General features: G+C 41.7%; 1 protein-coding gene across 1 annotated transcript in view; it reads left to right on the plus strand.

Annotated features, from left to right (window-relative positions):
* Positions 1-14,554, plus strand: part of LOC138987575 (ATP-binding cassette sub-family A member 13-like) — a 37,945-nt gene that overhangs the window by 6,841 nt on the left and 16,550 nt on the right. Inside the window, exon 2 of the mRNA XM_070368865.1 lies at positions 13,654-13,747. Within this exon, the coding sequence (XP_070224966.1) occupies positions 13,654-13,747 (94 nt within the window). The remainder of the gene's footprint in view (positions 1-13,653; positions 13,748-14,554) is intronic.

The raw sequence follows: 14,554 nt of genomic DNA on the forward strand, positions 1-14,554 counted from the left end.
CAGGGCTTCCTCCCGAGTTCCTCCAGTGAACACCTTCAAAAAACATGTGCAAGGTTTATTTGTTGAGGGCTAACCCACTCCAGTGGAGAAGGCAATGGCACCCCACGCCAGTACTCTTGCCTGGAAAATCCCATGGGCGGAGGAGCCTGGTAGGCTGCAGTCTATGGGGTCACTAAGAGACACGACTGAGCGACTTCACTTTCACTTTTCACTTTCATGCATTGGAGAAGGAAATGGCAACCCACTCTAGTGTTCTTGCCTGGAGAATCCCAGGGATGGGGGAGCCTGGTGGGCTGCCGTCTATGGGGTCGCACAGAGTCGGACATGACTGAAGCAACTTAGCAGCAGCAGCAGCAGAGCTAGAGAAAGAAATGGCAACCCACCCCAGTGTTCTTGCCTAGAGAATCCCAGGGACGGCGGAGACTGGTGGGCTGCTGTCTATGGGGTTGCACAGAGTCGGACACGACTGAAGCGACTTAGCAGCATCAGCAGCAGCAGAGCAGCTGAGTTCTAGAAGGTTGCACCTGTATGGCTGAATAGGACAAGACGCTACAAACAACAAGGATTAGGAAATTCTTTCCTGCTGGGGATGGTTTGGCCATCTCCATGGGGAGCTGCTCGAGGGCCCTGTCTCTAGTGCAGCCTTATAATCTGTCAGTCTCACAGCTGGTGTGGTGTCAGACCCAGACACACAGGCGTGAGCTCCCCTCCTGAGGTGGCTCCCTCGTTCCCAGCCTGCTGAAAAAGTAAGTCTTAGAATAAATCCAAAATAGCAAGATAAGCCAAAGGGAACTCAAATTACCATCCATCTCGAGGGTTTGTGCTACCTGTCGGTGGCTTCTCTCCAGAAGGGATGTCACGTCCTGTGACGCCAGTGGTGTGTCCAGGTTCTGTCTCATGGCCCTGTCGTTCTCCAGCTATTGGAGTGTGTGTGTCATCTATGTGTGCATAGTAAGGCTTATTCAGTAGTCTACCTTGAGGGTTAGTGTAAGAAGGAGGGATATATATATATATATACACACACACACACCTATATATACATATATATATAGTTGCATATAAACTGCCCATTCTCTTCCAGTTTCTTTTTAAAAATTTTATTTATTCTAATTGCTGCACTGGGTCTTAACTGCAGTGTACATCTTTAGTTGCAGCATGTGGATCTTCCTCGTGGCATGTGGGATTAGTTCCCTGACCGGGGATTGAACCTGGGCCCCCAGCACTGAGAGTCTTAGCCACTGGACTGCCAGGGAAGTCCCTCTTCCAATTTCATAATTAGAGGCTTGGCAATTTCTCTTGCTCATTGGTTATTAAGACCTCGCTACATGTATTACCAGTTTCTACGCCTTGTTGTTCTTTTTTGGTGTTTCCTTATTTTTACTGTTCAGATTGAATTTGTGTGTTTTGTCTCTGTTTCTCTTTGAAGTCTTTTGTAATTCCCAAAGTGCAGGAATTTCATACTTCATTCATCCTTAGGTTTGACCAGCATTCTCCTACAGCCTTCTAGTTTTTCTACTACTGAATGTACTGTTCTAGACTTCTGTCTACTCAGAGTGCACATTTGAGCACTGTATAAGACTTTAGTTTATCTTTGTGACAGAGTCCAAGTTCAGGTGACCTAACAGTATGGTTGAATGCTTCCTTGCCTCCCTGAACCAAAAACGTTCTTTAGTCATATGGTTTGAAACATAGTTGAGTCAATTTTGGACTTCCCATGCTGTTTCATGAACTTTCCATGTATATCTGTTATTGCACCAGTTTCATTTTTTAAAAAGTATCTATACTTTAATATGGGCTTCCCTGATGGCTCTGCAGGTAAAGAATCCGCCTGAGTACAGGACACACAGGAGGCTCGGATTCGATCCCTGAGACAGGAAGGTCCCCTGGAGGGGGGAAATGGCGACCCACTCCAGTATTCTTTCCTGGGAAATCCCATGGACAGAGCCTGGCAGGCCATAGTCTGTGGGGTCACAAAGAGTTGATACAATGGAGCAACTGACTCATGCATGTATACTTCAGTATGTTCTATTATACTGCTTTTGTAGAATTATAATCTTTCACAGCTCATCTTTGCTTTTGGAGCATATATGCTCACCAATTATATTTTAGCATCATTTTTGAGTTAAAAATGGTACCAATTAAATTTGGATCAGAATTGTGTTTGGTGTGAGCAGGTGCTTGCGGGGAGAGGGTGGTCTCAGCCCTCCTCTCCTGTGCCTTGTGGTAATCTTGGCCATCTGTGTCCCTGTGGATGGAGCAGTCAATCCCTGGATGTGCTTCGCTTTGCCTTTTTCCTCGCCTGTAACCTTTGCCTCCTTGTGGCTGTAGCCTTTTGTATGACTTAGCTGTGGCAGGAAACAATATCAAAATCACTTTTGGGGGGTAGGTATTTTTCCAACTGTCTCCTTAGAAGCATCCATTGAATTGGAATTTTTGTTTCAAAACATCTGCACATCTACTGCTTTGAAACAAATAATTCACCTGACTTCTGGAAAGGATGCACCAATGTGTGCCTCCTAACAGTGTTCCCTTTAATTTGGGTGACCTGTTCGCTTGTTTCCTTTGAATCCTTGAGGGAAGAATCTATTTCTCATTCATTTTTATGACTCACTCCGAACTCTCCCCACCAGTACTGAAAAGAAGGAACTGTCTAATGAATGTTTATTTTTTTAATTAAAAAAAATTTAAATTAATTTTTATTGGTGTATAGTTGCTTTACAATTTCGCATTAGTTTCTGCTGTGCAGCAAAGTGAATCAGCTATATGCATTTAAACGAATGCTTAATGTATGGGTTTGAAAGAAAGGCAACTGTTTTTCAATATAAAGCTCAAAAAATCAAGGAAAGAGAGAGTTTATTCGTTTCTCCCTTTCAGTACCAAACTAACTCCATAACCAACTTAAAGGTTTGCAAAAGGTCCTCTTGGCCGGGAAGTTTACACTCTGAAGGAGGGACTGTCAGAAGACTCGGTTCTGAGCAGCTGTGGGCTTCGACCAGCTCAGCTGATGGTTGCCATTGGACTTTGGCTTATTCTTTGTCTGAACCCCTTCTCTTGCAGTGTTTTATAGCAGGGACCTTATAATACTTCTGGGAAAGTCTCCTTTCCTGAGTGCCTGGCATCCAGAAACCTGAGCACTCCAAAGAGACACAATAGAATTTCATCCTTATGTAAAGCCCTTTGTTTCCAAGGAAAAGGGCGGCAGCCTAATTATAGGTTGGACTTCAGCTTCCTCGATATTTGAACCTTATTAGGCTGTTTTCCTCTTCTCAGCCAGTGAGATCTCTGAGATCTCGTGACCTGCTCCTCCCTCCAAGGACCCTCTTTCCTCCTTCATTTGTTTACAATTTTGCTTTTTGTCCCCAAGTATTTTATTCTTTGTGCTTTTCAGCCATAATCAAACCCACATGCTACCAGAGCAACTTGGAGGTTTTAAAATAGGGTTTAAACTCAGTCCGCAAGATATTTTCTTCAAGTGAGATGGAAAGTTAGCGTATTTAATTTGCAGGCATGAGGCTCAGTCTCCAGATTCAGGTTCCATCACAAACAGGTTCAGGGGCTCCAGGGAAAAGAATTTTCTCTGTGGTCCCCAGTGTGTGAAGCCAGTGCGTGTTTCCTACCTCACCGATGTTGGGAGGATAAAGTGATGGATGAATGAGCACTCTTGAGCACTCAGGGCGATGACAACAAACGGTTGGAGGAAGGCCTGGTCCTCTTTACGGCGGTGTCTGCCTCATTGCCTCCTTGTGTGGGCTGGAGGCTGGGCTCCACACGCTTTCAGAGGCGCTCACGCCTTCCTTCCGGGCGAGGATTCTGGTCCTATGCATTCTTTGCTGTTTCCCCAGCCCTATGAGCTGTACGCGCCGCCTAATGAGGGAATTGGTTCACTTGCTTACAGCTCTAGTGCACCAGTATTTTATTGATCCATCCTCCTAGTCTTTCTTTTTTTCCTGCATGACTTCCTCCAATTTTTTCCATTCACAAATAATGCTATTGTAGGTAAAGCATCTGTCTACGATGCAGGAGACCCAGGTTCAATCCCTGGGTTGGGAAGATCCTTTGGCGAAGGAAATGGCAATCCACGCCAGTACTATTGCCTGGAAAATCCCATGGACAGAGGAGCCTGGTAGGCTACAGTCCATGGGATCGCAAAGAGTCGGACACGACTGAGCGACTTCACATACGTACGTACGTAAGCAGTCTTGAACACACCTTTGGAAAACAACTGTAATACCTTTTCAAAAAGTAAGTCTTATGTTGAATCTTTTTTTATAAATTAAAACTAGTCCAATATAGGGAGTTCCTTGGTGGTCTAGTGGTCTGGAGTCTGCTCTTTCCTTGCTGTGACCTGGATTCAGTCCCTGTATTTCTATTGATTGTTACTTTATGTATATTGGCTACATTTGTTAAGCATATAAATGCATAACATTTTATAGCTTCCTATTGTAAGGCCTCTTTTATTATGTAGTAATCCTCTCTGTGTATAGTAATACTCTGTGTCTTCAAGTCTCTTGTTTGATATTACTGTAGTTCATTTATTATTTACCTAACTGTATATTTTTCATCTCTGCTTTCATCTGTTCTATATCCTTATGTTGAATAAACTGGTTTCTGGTTATCTGAAACTCTTACCCTCATTTTTGAGAGATGAGTTTTCTGGGTACACAATTCTAGATCAACCAAGTTTCTCCAAGGGATCTAAAGATACTTAATTCTCTTCTGGTTTCCTGCTGTTCGTGAGTTTTTGTAAGTCTCATATTCCGTTGAGGTCATGTGTTGTTATCATGTGAATTGCTGCTGAGATTATCTCTTTGACTTCTGTATTTGAAGTTATTAATGTGGATTTCTGTTTCCTGATACATGTTCTATTTCCTTTATCAGTGAAATTTGTGTATTTTATGTGTTCTGGAAAATTCTCAGCCATTAGTTATTTAAATATTGCCTCACCTGCTTTCTCTCCAATCCCCTTGAGGGAACTTGCTCCTTTGTAATTCGGTCTTAAAGATTCAACTCATGACTTCTTATTTCTTTTTAATTAATTTTTTTGGGGTCAGTTCCTCTTTCCAGGTCTTTGGAGATTTCTTTTACTCTCTCATCTCTGTAAGATCAGCAATACAATAAAACTATATATTTTTTTCAGCAGGTGTTGCCCTATTGTTCTGGTCAGCATAATATTTGAAGCAAAGTGATACTGGATTTTTAATTTGGTCCCATTTTCATTTCAGCTGGATTTCATTGCTAAGCCTTTTTATCGCCTCAGGGTTCATGGTTAATAATTATCTGTGTGCTTTTACCGCGTTTGAGTCAGTTCTAGTGAGGTGGATGAACCTAGAGCCTATTGGACAGAGTGAAGTAAGTCAGAAAGAGAAAAACAAATACCTTATATTAACGCATATGTATGGAATCGAGAAAAATGGTACAGATGAGCCTATTTGCAGGGCGGGAAAAGAGAGGCAGACATAGAGAACAGACCAGGATACAGCGGGGAAAGGAGAGGGTGGGAGAAATTGAGAGAGTAGCATTGAAACATACACATTACCATTTGTAAAGCAGATAGCTGTTGGAAAGTTGCTGTATGACACAGAGAACTCAGTGTGGAACTCCGTGACAACCTAGAGGGGTGGGATAGGGTAGGGGTGGGGAGGAGGTTCAAGAGGGAGGGGATACATGCATACTTATGGCTGATTCATGTTGTTGTATGGCAGACACCAACACAGTATTGGAAAGCAATTATATTCTAATTAAAAATAAAAAAAAATTATTGATGTTCTTTTATGGTTGTGAATGTATGTATATTGGTTTTTATTTAAGGATCATTTTGGCTATGTATCATATGATTATCACACTTTCTTTCTCTTAGAACTTTGTAAATATTGATGCATCATTATCTAGCACTGGATATTTTGAGGACATGTTTGAGGCCAGGTAGGTATCTTTCCTCCTCTGTGGATATTTTCACAGGTATGACCTAGAGCCAGACATCCTGGAATGTGAAATCAAGTGGGCCTTAGGAATCATCACTACAAACAAAGCTAGTGGAGGTGATGGAATTCCAGTTGAGCTATTTCAAATCCTAAAAGATGATGCTGTGAAAGTGCTGCATCCAATATGCCAGCAAATTTGGAAAACTCAGCAGTGGCCACAGGACTGGAAAAGGTCAGTTTTCATTCCAATCCCAAAGAAAGGCAATGCCAAAGAATGCTCAAACTACTGCACAATTGTACTCATCTCACATGCTAGCAAAGTAATGCTCAAAAGTCTCCAAGCCAGGCTTCAACAGTATGTGAACCTTGAACGTCCAGATGTTCAAGCTGGATTTAGAAAAAGCAGAGGAACCAGAGATCAAATTGTCAACATCCGTTGGATCACTGAAAAAGCAAGAGAGTTTCAGAAAAACATCTACTTCTGCTTTATTGACTATGCCAAAGTCTTTGACTGTGTGGATCATCACAAACTGTGGAACATTCTTAAAGAGATGGGAATAGCAGACCAACTTACCTGCTGCCTGAGAAACCTGTATGCAGGTCAGGAAGCAACAGTTAGAACTGGACATGGAACAACAGACTGGTTCCAAATAGGAAAAGGAGAACGTCAAGGCTGTATATTGTCACCCTGCTTATTTAACTTATATGCAGATTACATCATGAGAAATGGCAGGCAGGATGAAGCACAAGCTGGAATCAAGATTGCTAGGAGAAATATCAAAAACCTCAGATATGCAGATGACACCACCCTTATGGCAGAAATCGAAGAACTAAAGAGCCTCTCGATGAAAGTGAAAGAGGAGGGTGAAAAAGTTGGCTTAAAACTCAGCATTCAGAAAACTAAGATCATGGCATCAGATCCTATCACTTCATGGCAAATAGATGAGGAAACAATGAGAGACTTACTTTTCTTGGGCTCCAAAATCACTGCAGTCATGAAATTAAAAGACACTTGCTCCTTGGAAGAAAAGTTATGACCAACCTAGACAGCATATTAAAAAGCAGACACATTACTTTGCTGACAAAGGTCCATCTAGTCAAAGCTATGATTTCTTTCAGTAGTCATGTATGTATGTGAGAGCTGGGCTGTAAAGAAAGCTGAGCACCAAAGAATTGATGCTTTTGAACTGTGGTGTTGAAGAACTCTTGAGAGTCCCTTGGACTGCAACAAGATCAAACCAGTCGATCCTAAAGGAAATCAGTCCTGAGTATTCATTGGAAGGACTGATGCTGAAGGTGAAACTCCTGGCCACCGGATGTGAAGAACTGACTCATTGGAAAAGACCCTGATGCTGGGAAAGATTGAAGGCAGGAGGAGAGGGAGATGACAGAGGATGAGTTGGTTGGATGGCATCTCCGACTCAATGGACATGAGTTTGAGCAAGTTCCGGGGTTTGGTGATGGACAGGAAGCCTGGCATGCTGAAGTCCATGGGGTCGCAAGGAGTCCAAACGACTGAGTGACTGAACTGAACTGTTTTTTCTTCATCTTGGGAGTTCAATAGCTCTAGGGCAACTGCAGCTTTTTTTTTTTTGAATTATAGCATACTCTTTCAGTCTTGAGACAAAATTTTCATCAGAGTTTTCTCTTTTTAGGAAATTCTACTGTTATATCTTTGAGCATATTTTTCATTACATTTGTTGGATTCTCTGTTTTAAGTATAGCACTTACCATTATATTGTGGAGTTTTTGCTTTCCAAAGCTGATTCTATTAGCTTTTTGTATTAATATTTTGCCTTAAAAATGTTTTTTTAAGAATTCACTGTTGTTATCTCAAACTGTTTGTCTAACATAGAAATGAAATTTAACCAGTGTCTATGCTCTTTTTTCTGGTTTCTAAATCCCTTAGAATTCCACAGTGATGTTTTTTGTTGTTTTTTTCCCCTTAGATCTGTAACCACTTTTTTCATTTAGCATCTTTTTCCTAGGCTCTTATTTCTGAATGTTTGTTCTTCTCACATTGTTCTTTGTGAAACAGGTGTACAGAAAGTCTTCATGTTATTTGAGTTGCTTCTTTGCCAGTCATGCTCCTTGACTGTCTTTTGCTTTGCTCTTTTCCCAATGTTTAGACAGCTGTTTTTCTTTTCATCTGACTCATCCTTGGGCAGCTTAGCCCAGGTGATGCATTTGTCCTTGACTCTCTTTTCCATACACCTGAGATGAGTTTGATTTCTCCCTTAAACTTGGGTGGAGCGTCTGAGCAAATCTTTCATGTGCCAGGTTTCTCCAGCAGGAAGGAGAGAGGCTTGGGGAGCTGGTGGGGACGATGTGCAGTCATGTTAGCCTTGCTATGCTCTGAGCTCTCTTTCAACATCTTGTCACTCATCTGTGTCCAACTCTTTGCAACCTCATGAACTGTGGCCCGCCAGGCTCCTCTGTCCATGGGATTCTCCAGGCAAGAATACCGGAGGGAGTTGCCATTCCCCTCTTCATGGGATCTTTCTGACCCAGGGATCAAATGTGGGTCTCCTGCATTGCAGGCAGATTCTTTACCATCTGAACCACCAGAGAAGCCCTCCTTCAACACCTTGTTAGAGGTTTTGTATCGTATTCACCTATCCAGTTAGGGAAGTTATTCTCTGACTGTGGGTTCTTTCCTCGTTTTTGTGTACAGCCTAGGGAGTGTCTCCAGCAGTTAGCTCCTTGTTCACTTTCTGCCTGTCATTCGAATATCCCCGGCAGCAATTTCCTCACTTCCGGGGTCAGAAGCAGGAGAAAAGGGGATCCCTTCAGGGCACCCGAGTGGTGGGGAGATGCGTGTGGTGGGGAGAGTCACTGGCTCTGGAGACTCTGGGCCGCACTGGGACTGAGCCCTGGTGGGTGATCCCCACTTAGAGGTGACCCCCCTCCCCAGCTCCTCTAGCGTTTCTTTTCATTTTTCTCTCTCTTTATGGTGTCCGGAAAAAGGACAAGTCTGTGAGGAGATTTCAATATACCTTTTCACCCAGGGCTCCTTTATGTGTACATTTGTGTGTAGGTGTTGTTAAGGGCTCCCCACAAATGTCGTGGTATTCTGAGGGGCCTGAGGGCAGCGCTCCCATAAGCGTCACTGTGGGATGTGGGATGTGGGCTACAGAACAGGCATTTGGGCACTTCCGGTGAGAGCTTCTCTGCTGGCACTCACGGCAGGAAGAGGGGACTTTGTGGTGGTTTGGAAGAGCAGTCCCTGTTTCGTGAGCACTAGTGGGGCTTCCATAAGGCTGTCTTCCTCGAGAGCGGGGCCTCGGGCAGCATCTCCTTCTGGCTGCCTCTGGCACAGCTTTGGGACCCCTTCCTGCCGCTAAGAAGCCGTGCCCAGGGGGCCTGCAGCGTGGGAGACCTGGGGAAGCACAAAAATTAACCCGAAAGCAAGAGTCAAGGACAATAACAACACATAAGAGAAAAACATGACAGGAAAATCTGATGAGACAGGGGAGGCTGCTTTTATGCGCTTGCGGAGAAATAGTCCTGTGAAAGGAGGTGAGTCACTCACTCACAAGGCACAGCCGCACAGCACACCTGGGCCGGCCATCGTTTTCTTCTGAACCAGGGAAGTTCACATTCAGACCAGTGGCAGATTTTTCCTACCGTTGCTTCTCAGAGGGTCACTGATTGGCTTGTAAATGAAAAAAAACTGAGTTACTATAATTTTACGTTTAATTGGAGTTTTAGTTAGCAAAGAAGCCTGCTTACAGTTTTATAGATAATGTCTCTCTGGGGCTGCGATTGCCCCCTTCCGGCTCTGGCTGCCTGTCACCGGAGGGGGAAGGTCTGCAGCCGGCTATCTCTGTTCAATTCTTTGTTCCGTGCGCGGGCCTGGCGGTGTCTTAGGTTGGGGCTGGCTTTTCGCGTGGTAGATATCCCACAGTCTGGTTTGCTAGCCCAAATTATTTCGCTCAGATAGTGCTCAGGGTATTCAGGCCAGATTCTTACTCTAAGCGATGCAGCCCGCGCTGCGCCTCCCTGCGCCTCCCTGCCCAGCCCCCGCTTGCTAATGGCGCATGCAGGCATCTGCGCTGCTTCTCCGCTGGGGAGTTTTACTTTTATTTCAAGATCTACAGAGAAACTTTTCAATTATAAGTCTACCAATTTATTTACTGGTAGATAAGAAGTAGATTTATTTACAGAGAAACATACCCCGCAGAGTGTGGGCCATCTCACAAGGAGAGAGTGGTTGCGTTTTATTTTTTTTTAAGTATTATTCTCATTTGAAACTAGAGATGTGCCATTGATTTTATGACTGGGATGACAAATATTTATAATTTCACAGTTGCCATTGCCTATTTTAATTTGGCTTTGACAAGATCGTTTAAATTATGGCGGTTTTTATGTGTAGAGAAAAAAAATCTAGATACTAAAAATAAAGAGATTGATAAACTGATTGCTTAAAAGATTTAGACAAGGGACTTCCCTGGTGGTCCAGTGGTTAAGAATCTGCCTTGTGATGCAGGGGACGCAGGTTCAATTCCTGGTTGGGGAACTAAGATCCCACATGCTGTGGAGATACTAAGCCCTAGTGCTGGAACTACTGAGTCCTCGAGCCGCAACTAGACAGTCCATGTGCTGCGAGGAGAGATCCTGCTTGCTACAACTTAGATCCAAATAAATAAATATTTCAAAAAAGATTTAGACAATAAAAAGTCTAATATAAACAAGTTGGAGAAAATATTTTTATTGATGGTCTTTGGTTATATCTACCCATTAAAATCTAAATTAAAAATCATACATACTTTGGCTCAAAAAATCTTATTTAACAGTGCTACCTCAAAAATATACTTGCAAAAAGTCAGCCAAATGTACAGAAAGCTCACAATAGCACTGGTGCCGAACAGAAAACTTTGCAAATTCCATAACTGGGTGATTGGTTAAATACATTAAAATTTACCATATCTTCTTATGTCATCTTTAAAAACAATGGGGCTGATCTACAAGTACTGATCCAAAAAAATTGTTTCTAAAAATACTTGTTACATTTATTTATATTTGTAAAAAATGAGTTAAGAAAACTGTGTAAATTTTTTGGGAGAATGGTTGTATTCTTCCTGTACTTTTTGAATACCTAACCATGTATCTATTTGTGAATTTATAATATCAAAAAGGGTGGGACTTCCTGATGGTCCAGTGTCTAAGATTCTGTGCTCCCAACGCAAAGGGCCCAGGTTCAATCCCTGGTCAGGAACTAGACCCCATAAGTCGCAGCTAACAGTTCACATGCCACAGTGAAGACCAAGGATGCCATGTGTGCAAGTAAGACCTGGTGCAACCAGATAAATGAATGTTGAAATAGAAGGGTCTATATGAGTTTTGACTGTATGAGCCATTTTCAGTTTTCTTTATATTTATTTGTTTTAAAAAAGGCTATCTTATATTATTGGGGGCTTCCTGGTGGCTCAACTGGTAAAAATTTTATTATTTTATTTTTAACATTGTATTATTTACTTTTATTTATTATTTAAATTATAAAATAAAAAGTTAATAACAAAATAATTATATTATAGTTATAATAAATGTTATCATTATGTTATTTAAAATGCTATTAACATTTTATTATTTATTAATAATAAAAAAAATTTTAGTACTAACTTTTTTTAACCTCCCCAATTACTTATGTATTTATTCTTCCTAATGATGTCAAGTTATTCTTTAATATGAGGTATAGTTTCAATCTTGCACATTTATATTTAGCCAGAATTAATTACAGACACCCCACCATCCCTGGACTTCAAGAAATGACTCATTTGTTACAGAGAATGAACAGGTGACTTAAGTTCTTCTGCAGAGTGTTTGACCAATTAATTTGGTTTAATTACTATCCTTTGAGCCAGAGGGATCAAAATTATGCCAACCTAGACAGCATATTAAAAGCAGAGATGTTACTTTGTCAACAAAGGTCTGTCTATTCAAGGCTATGGTTTTCCACTGTATGGATGTGAGTGTTGGACTATAAAAAAGCTGATGGATGTGAACTGTGGTGTTGGAAGACTAGAGTCCCTTGGACTGCAAAGGAGATCCAACCAGTCCATCCTAAAGTCAGTCCTGAGTATTCATTGGAAGGACTGATGCTGAAGGTGAAACTTTTTTGGCCACTTAAACTTGACTCATTGGGACCCTGATGCTGGGAGGTATTGAGCGCAGGAGGAGAAGGGGACAGTATGAGATGATTAGATGGCATGACTGACTCAATGGACATGAGTTTGATTAAACTCTGGGAGTTCACAATGGACAGGGAGGTCTGGCATGCTGCAGTCCATGGGGTCACAAGGAGTCGGACACGACTGAACTGAACTGAGCCAGAGGGTGCCCTCCCTTAAACATTTCTCTTTTATCAGGGTGGGTGGTGTTGGTTTTCAGCACTTTCTCAGAGAACTTTCCATAAGGATACAGTTTCTGGCACGAGAAATTCTTCCTCATGACTCATTTCCAAGAGGGTGCTTTCTTTTCTTCTTTAATTACACCAGGGATGGAAACATTCTTTCCCACCTGAGTTTTGTCTTTATGGTTTCAGATCACATGTGCTCACCTGGTCACACAGGTGACCAGGAAGAAGGTCTGCTGGAACTTCTGGGGAAAGGCTGGGACCAAAGCCTAGGATGTAGGGCTGTGGTAGGTCAAAGACCAACGCAGTAAAGTGACAGGAAGCTCACTTTAGTTCAAAGCATCATGATTTTGAAGTCTGAAAGAACAAGACATGCTTTTTCATGCTGACAGCATCCTTAACTTCCTAACCTGCAGATTCTTAGGATTTTGTCTGTGCCATTATTGATCTGTGCCTTGCTTGATCTGTGTCTGGCTGTAAACTTTTGTATTTATAAACTGAGTGGAAGCCAACAGAAAACATTATGCACCAGAAACCAAGTGAAGAATGTTGGCAATAAAAATAATCTTGTGATAATTGAGGATTTTCTATTAATTTTTCATTAGGCTATTCTTCAGGTGTTTCCTTCTTAAATAATTAAATTCCATGTATCAATGTTAGTTCCTTTTCTTTTGACTTTGAAAATTCAGGATTATACAAATAATTGCAATCCATATGAGTGGCTCTTTTGCCACCTGTGTCAAGAGATTTGACTTCAATAATCTGACTTTTCAGAGTTTGTTCCAATCTCAAGAAAGTGATTTAAAAGAAAATTACTTTTACAAAAAAATTTATTGACAAAAGATGTCAATTATGATGTGTTCATTTGTAAGAATGTTACATAACCAGTAAGATGATAGTTAAATACAGTGTGTGGCAACACGTGAAAATATTCATAAGATGAAACCAAGTGTCTGCCACCACCAACCCTGGAAAAATAGCTACTTGGATGGAAAAGTCAGACATGTTAAAGAAATGAGAAAAATAAAAATAGTGAATCTGTTGGAGTGTGAGAAATATGGATGAAATTATTTGTTTAATTTCTTTAATGTCATAAGTTCTTCAATAAATAAAAATGTGAGGAAAAAGGGGAGGAACAGAAGCCAGGTCTGGTAGGAGAAAGACAAAGCTCTGACAGTTGTGGATATGGATACAGTGAACAGGGGCTATCTCTGTGGGGCCCGTCTCAAATGATTGTTCTTAGGTACACACAGGAAGGATGACAATGACTTCCTTTAAAGGAAGCCTACTCTGGCCTACGAACCCTCCTTCAACAGGGGGAGATCTCATAATGCTTTGTGATTTATTTAGACACTAATTTTTTGGACAACTTTCCAGGTGCTCTCCCTGGCTGAATTCTTCTGGCCTTGTATCCTGTTCATGATTCTGACAGTACTTCGTTTTCAAGAACCTCCCAGACACAGAGACAATTGTGAGTTTCATTTTTATTATAATTTTTGATGACCAACATCTAGAGAAGAAAATGCAGCATTCTTTTTTTTTTTCTATTGTTCTTTATAAATTCTGAATCCTGAGTGAAATGAATGGATAGGGTTCTCTTGTTTATACCTCTATTTCTGGGATATATGCCAGTAGGCATCTATTTAGGTTTTTTCTCTTAAGAATGATATTCACATTTGCCCAATCTAACAGATAGATTTACTCCTTAAATTAAGCTGTCTCAATTCAGGATATAGGTATATAAGTCATTATAAACATAGAAAGAGTAGAGGAAGAGGTAAATGTGGGGGAGATGCATTTCATTTTACCAGCGTGATGATGGTGATGATGATGGTGGTGGTGATGGTGATGGTGGTGATGGTGATGATGGTGCTGGTGGTGATGGTGATGATGAAGATGGTGGTGATGAAGATGATGGTGGTGATGAAGGTGATGGTGGTGGTGATGGTGGTGGTGGTGGTGATGGTGGTGATGGTGATGAAGATGATGGTGATGGTGGTGATGATGGTGGTGGTGGTGATGGTGATGATGAAGATGGTGGTGATGAAGATGATGGTGGTGATGGTGATGAAGATGATGGTGATGGTGGTGATGAAGATAATGGTGATGGTGGTGATGGTGGTGATGATGGTGGTGGTAGTTTTGATGGTGATGGTGAAGATGGTGGTGATGAAGATGATGGTGGTGATGGTGATGAAGATGATGGTGATGGTGGTGATGAAGATAATGGTGATGGTGGTGATGGTGGTGATGATGGTGGTGGTGGTTTTGATGGTGA

Source organism: Bos mutus, chromosome 4 (genome assembly GCF_027580195.1).
Source record: "Bos mutus isolate GX-2022 chromosome 4, NWIPB_WYAK_1.1, whole genome shotgun sequence".
Classification (NCBI taxonomy): domain Eukaryota; kingdom Metazoa; phylum Chordata; class Mammalia; order Artiodactyla; family Bovidae; genus Bos; species Bos mutus.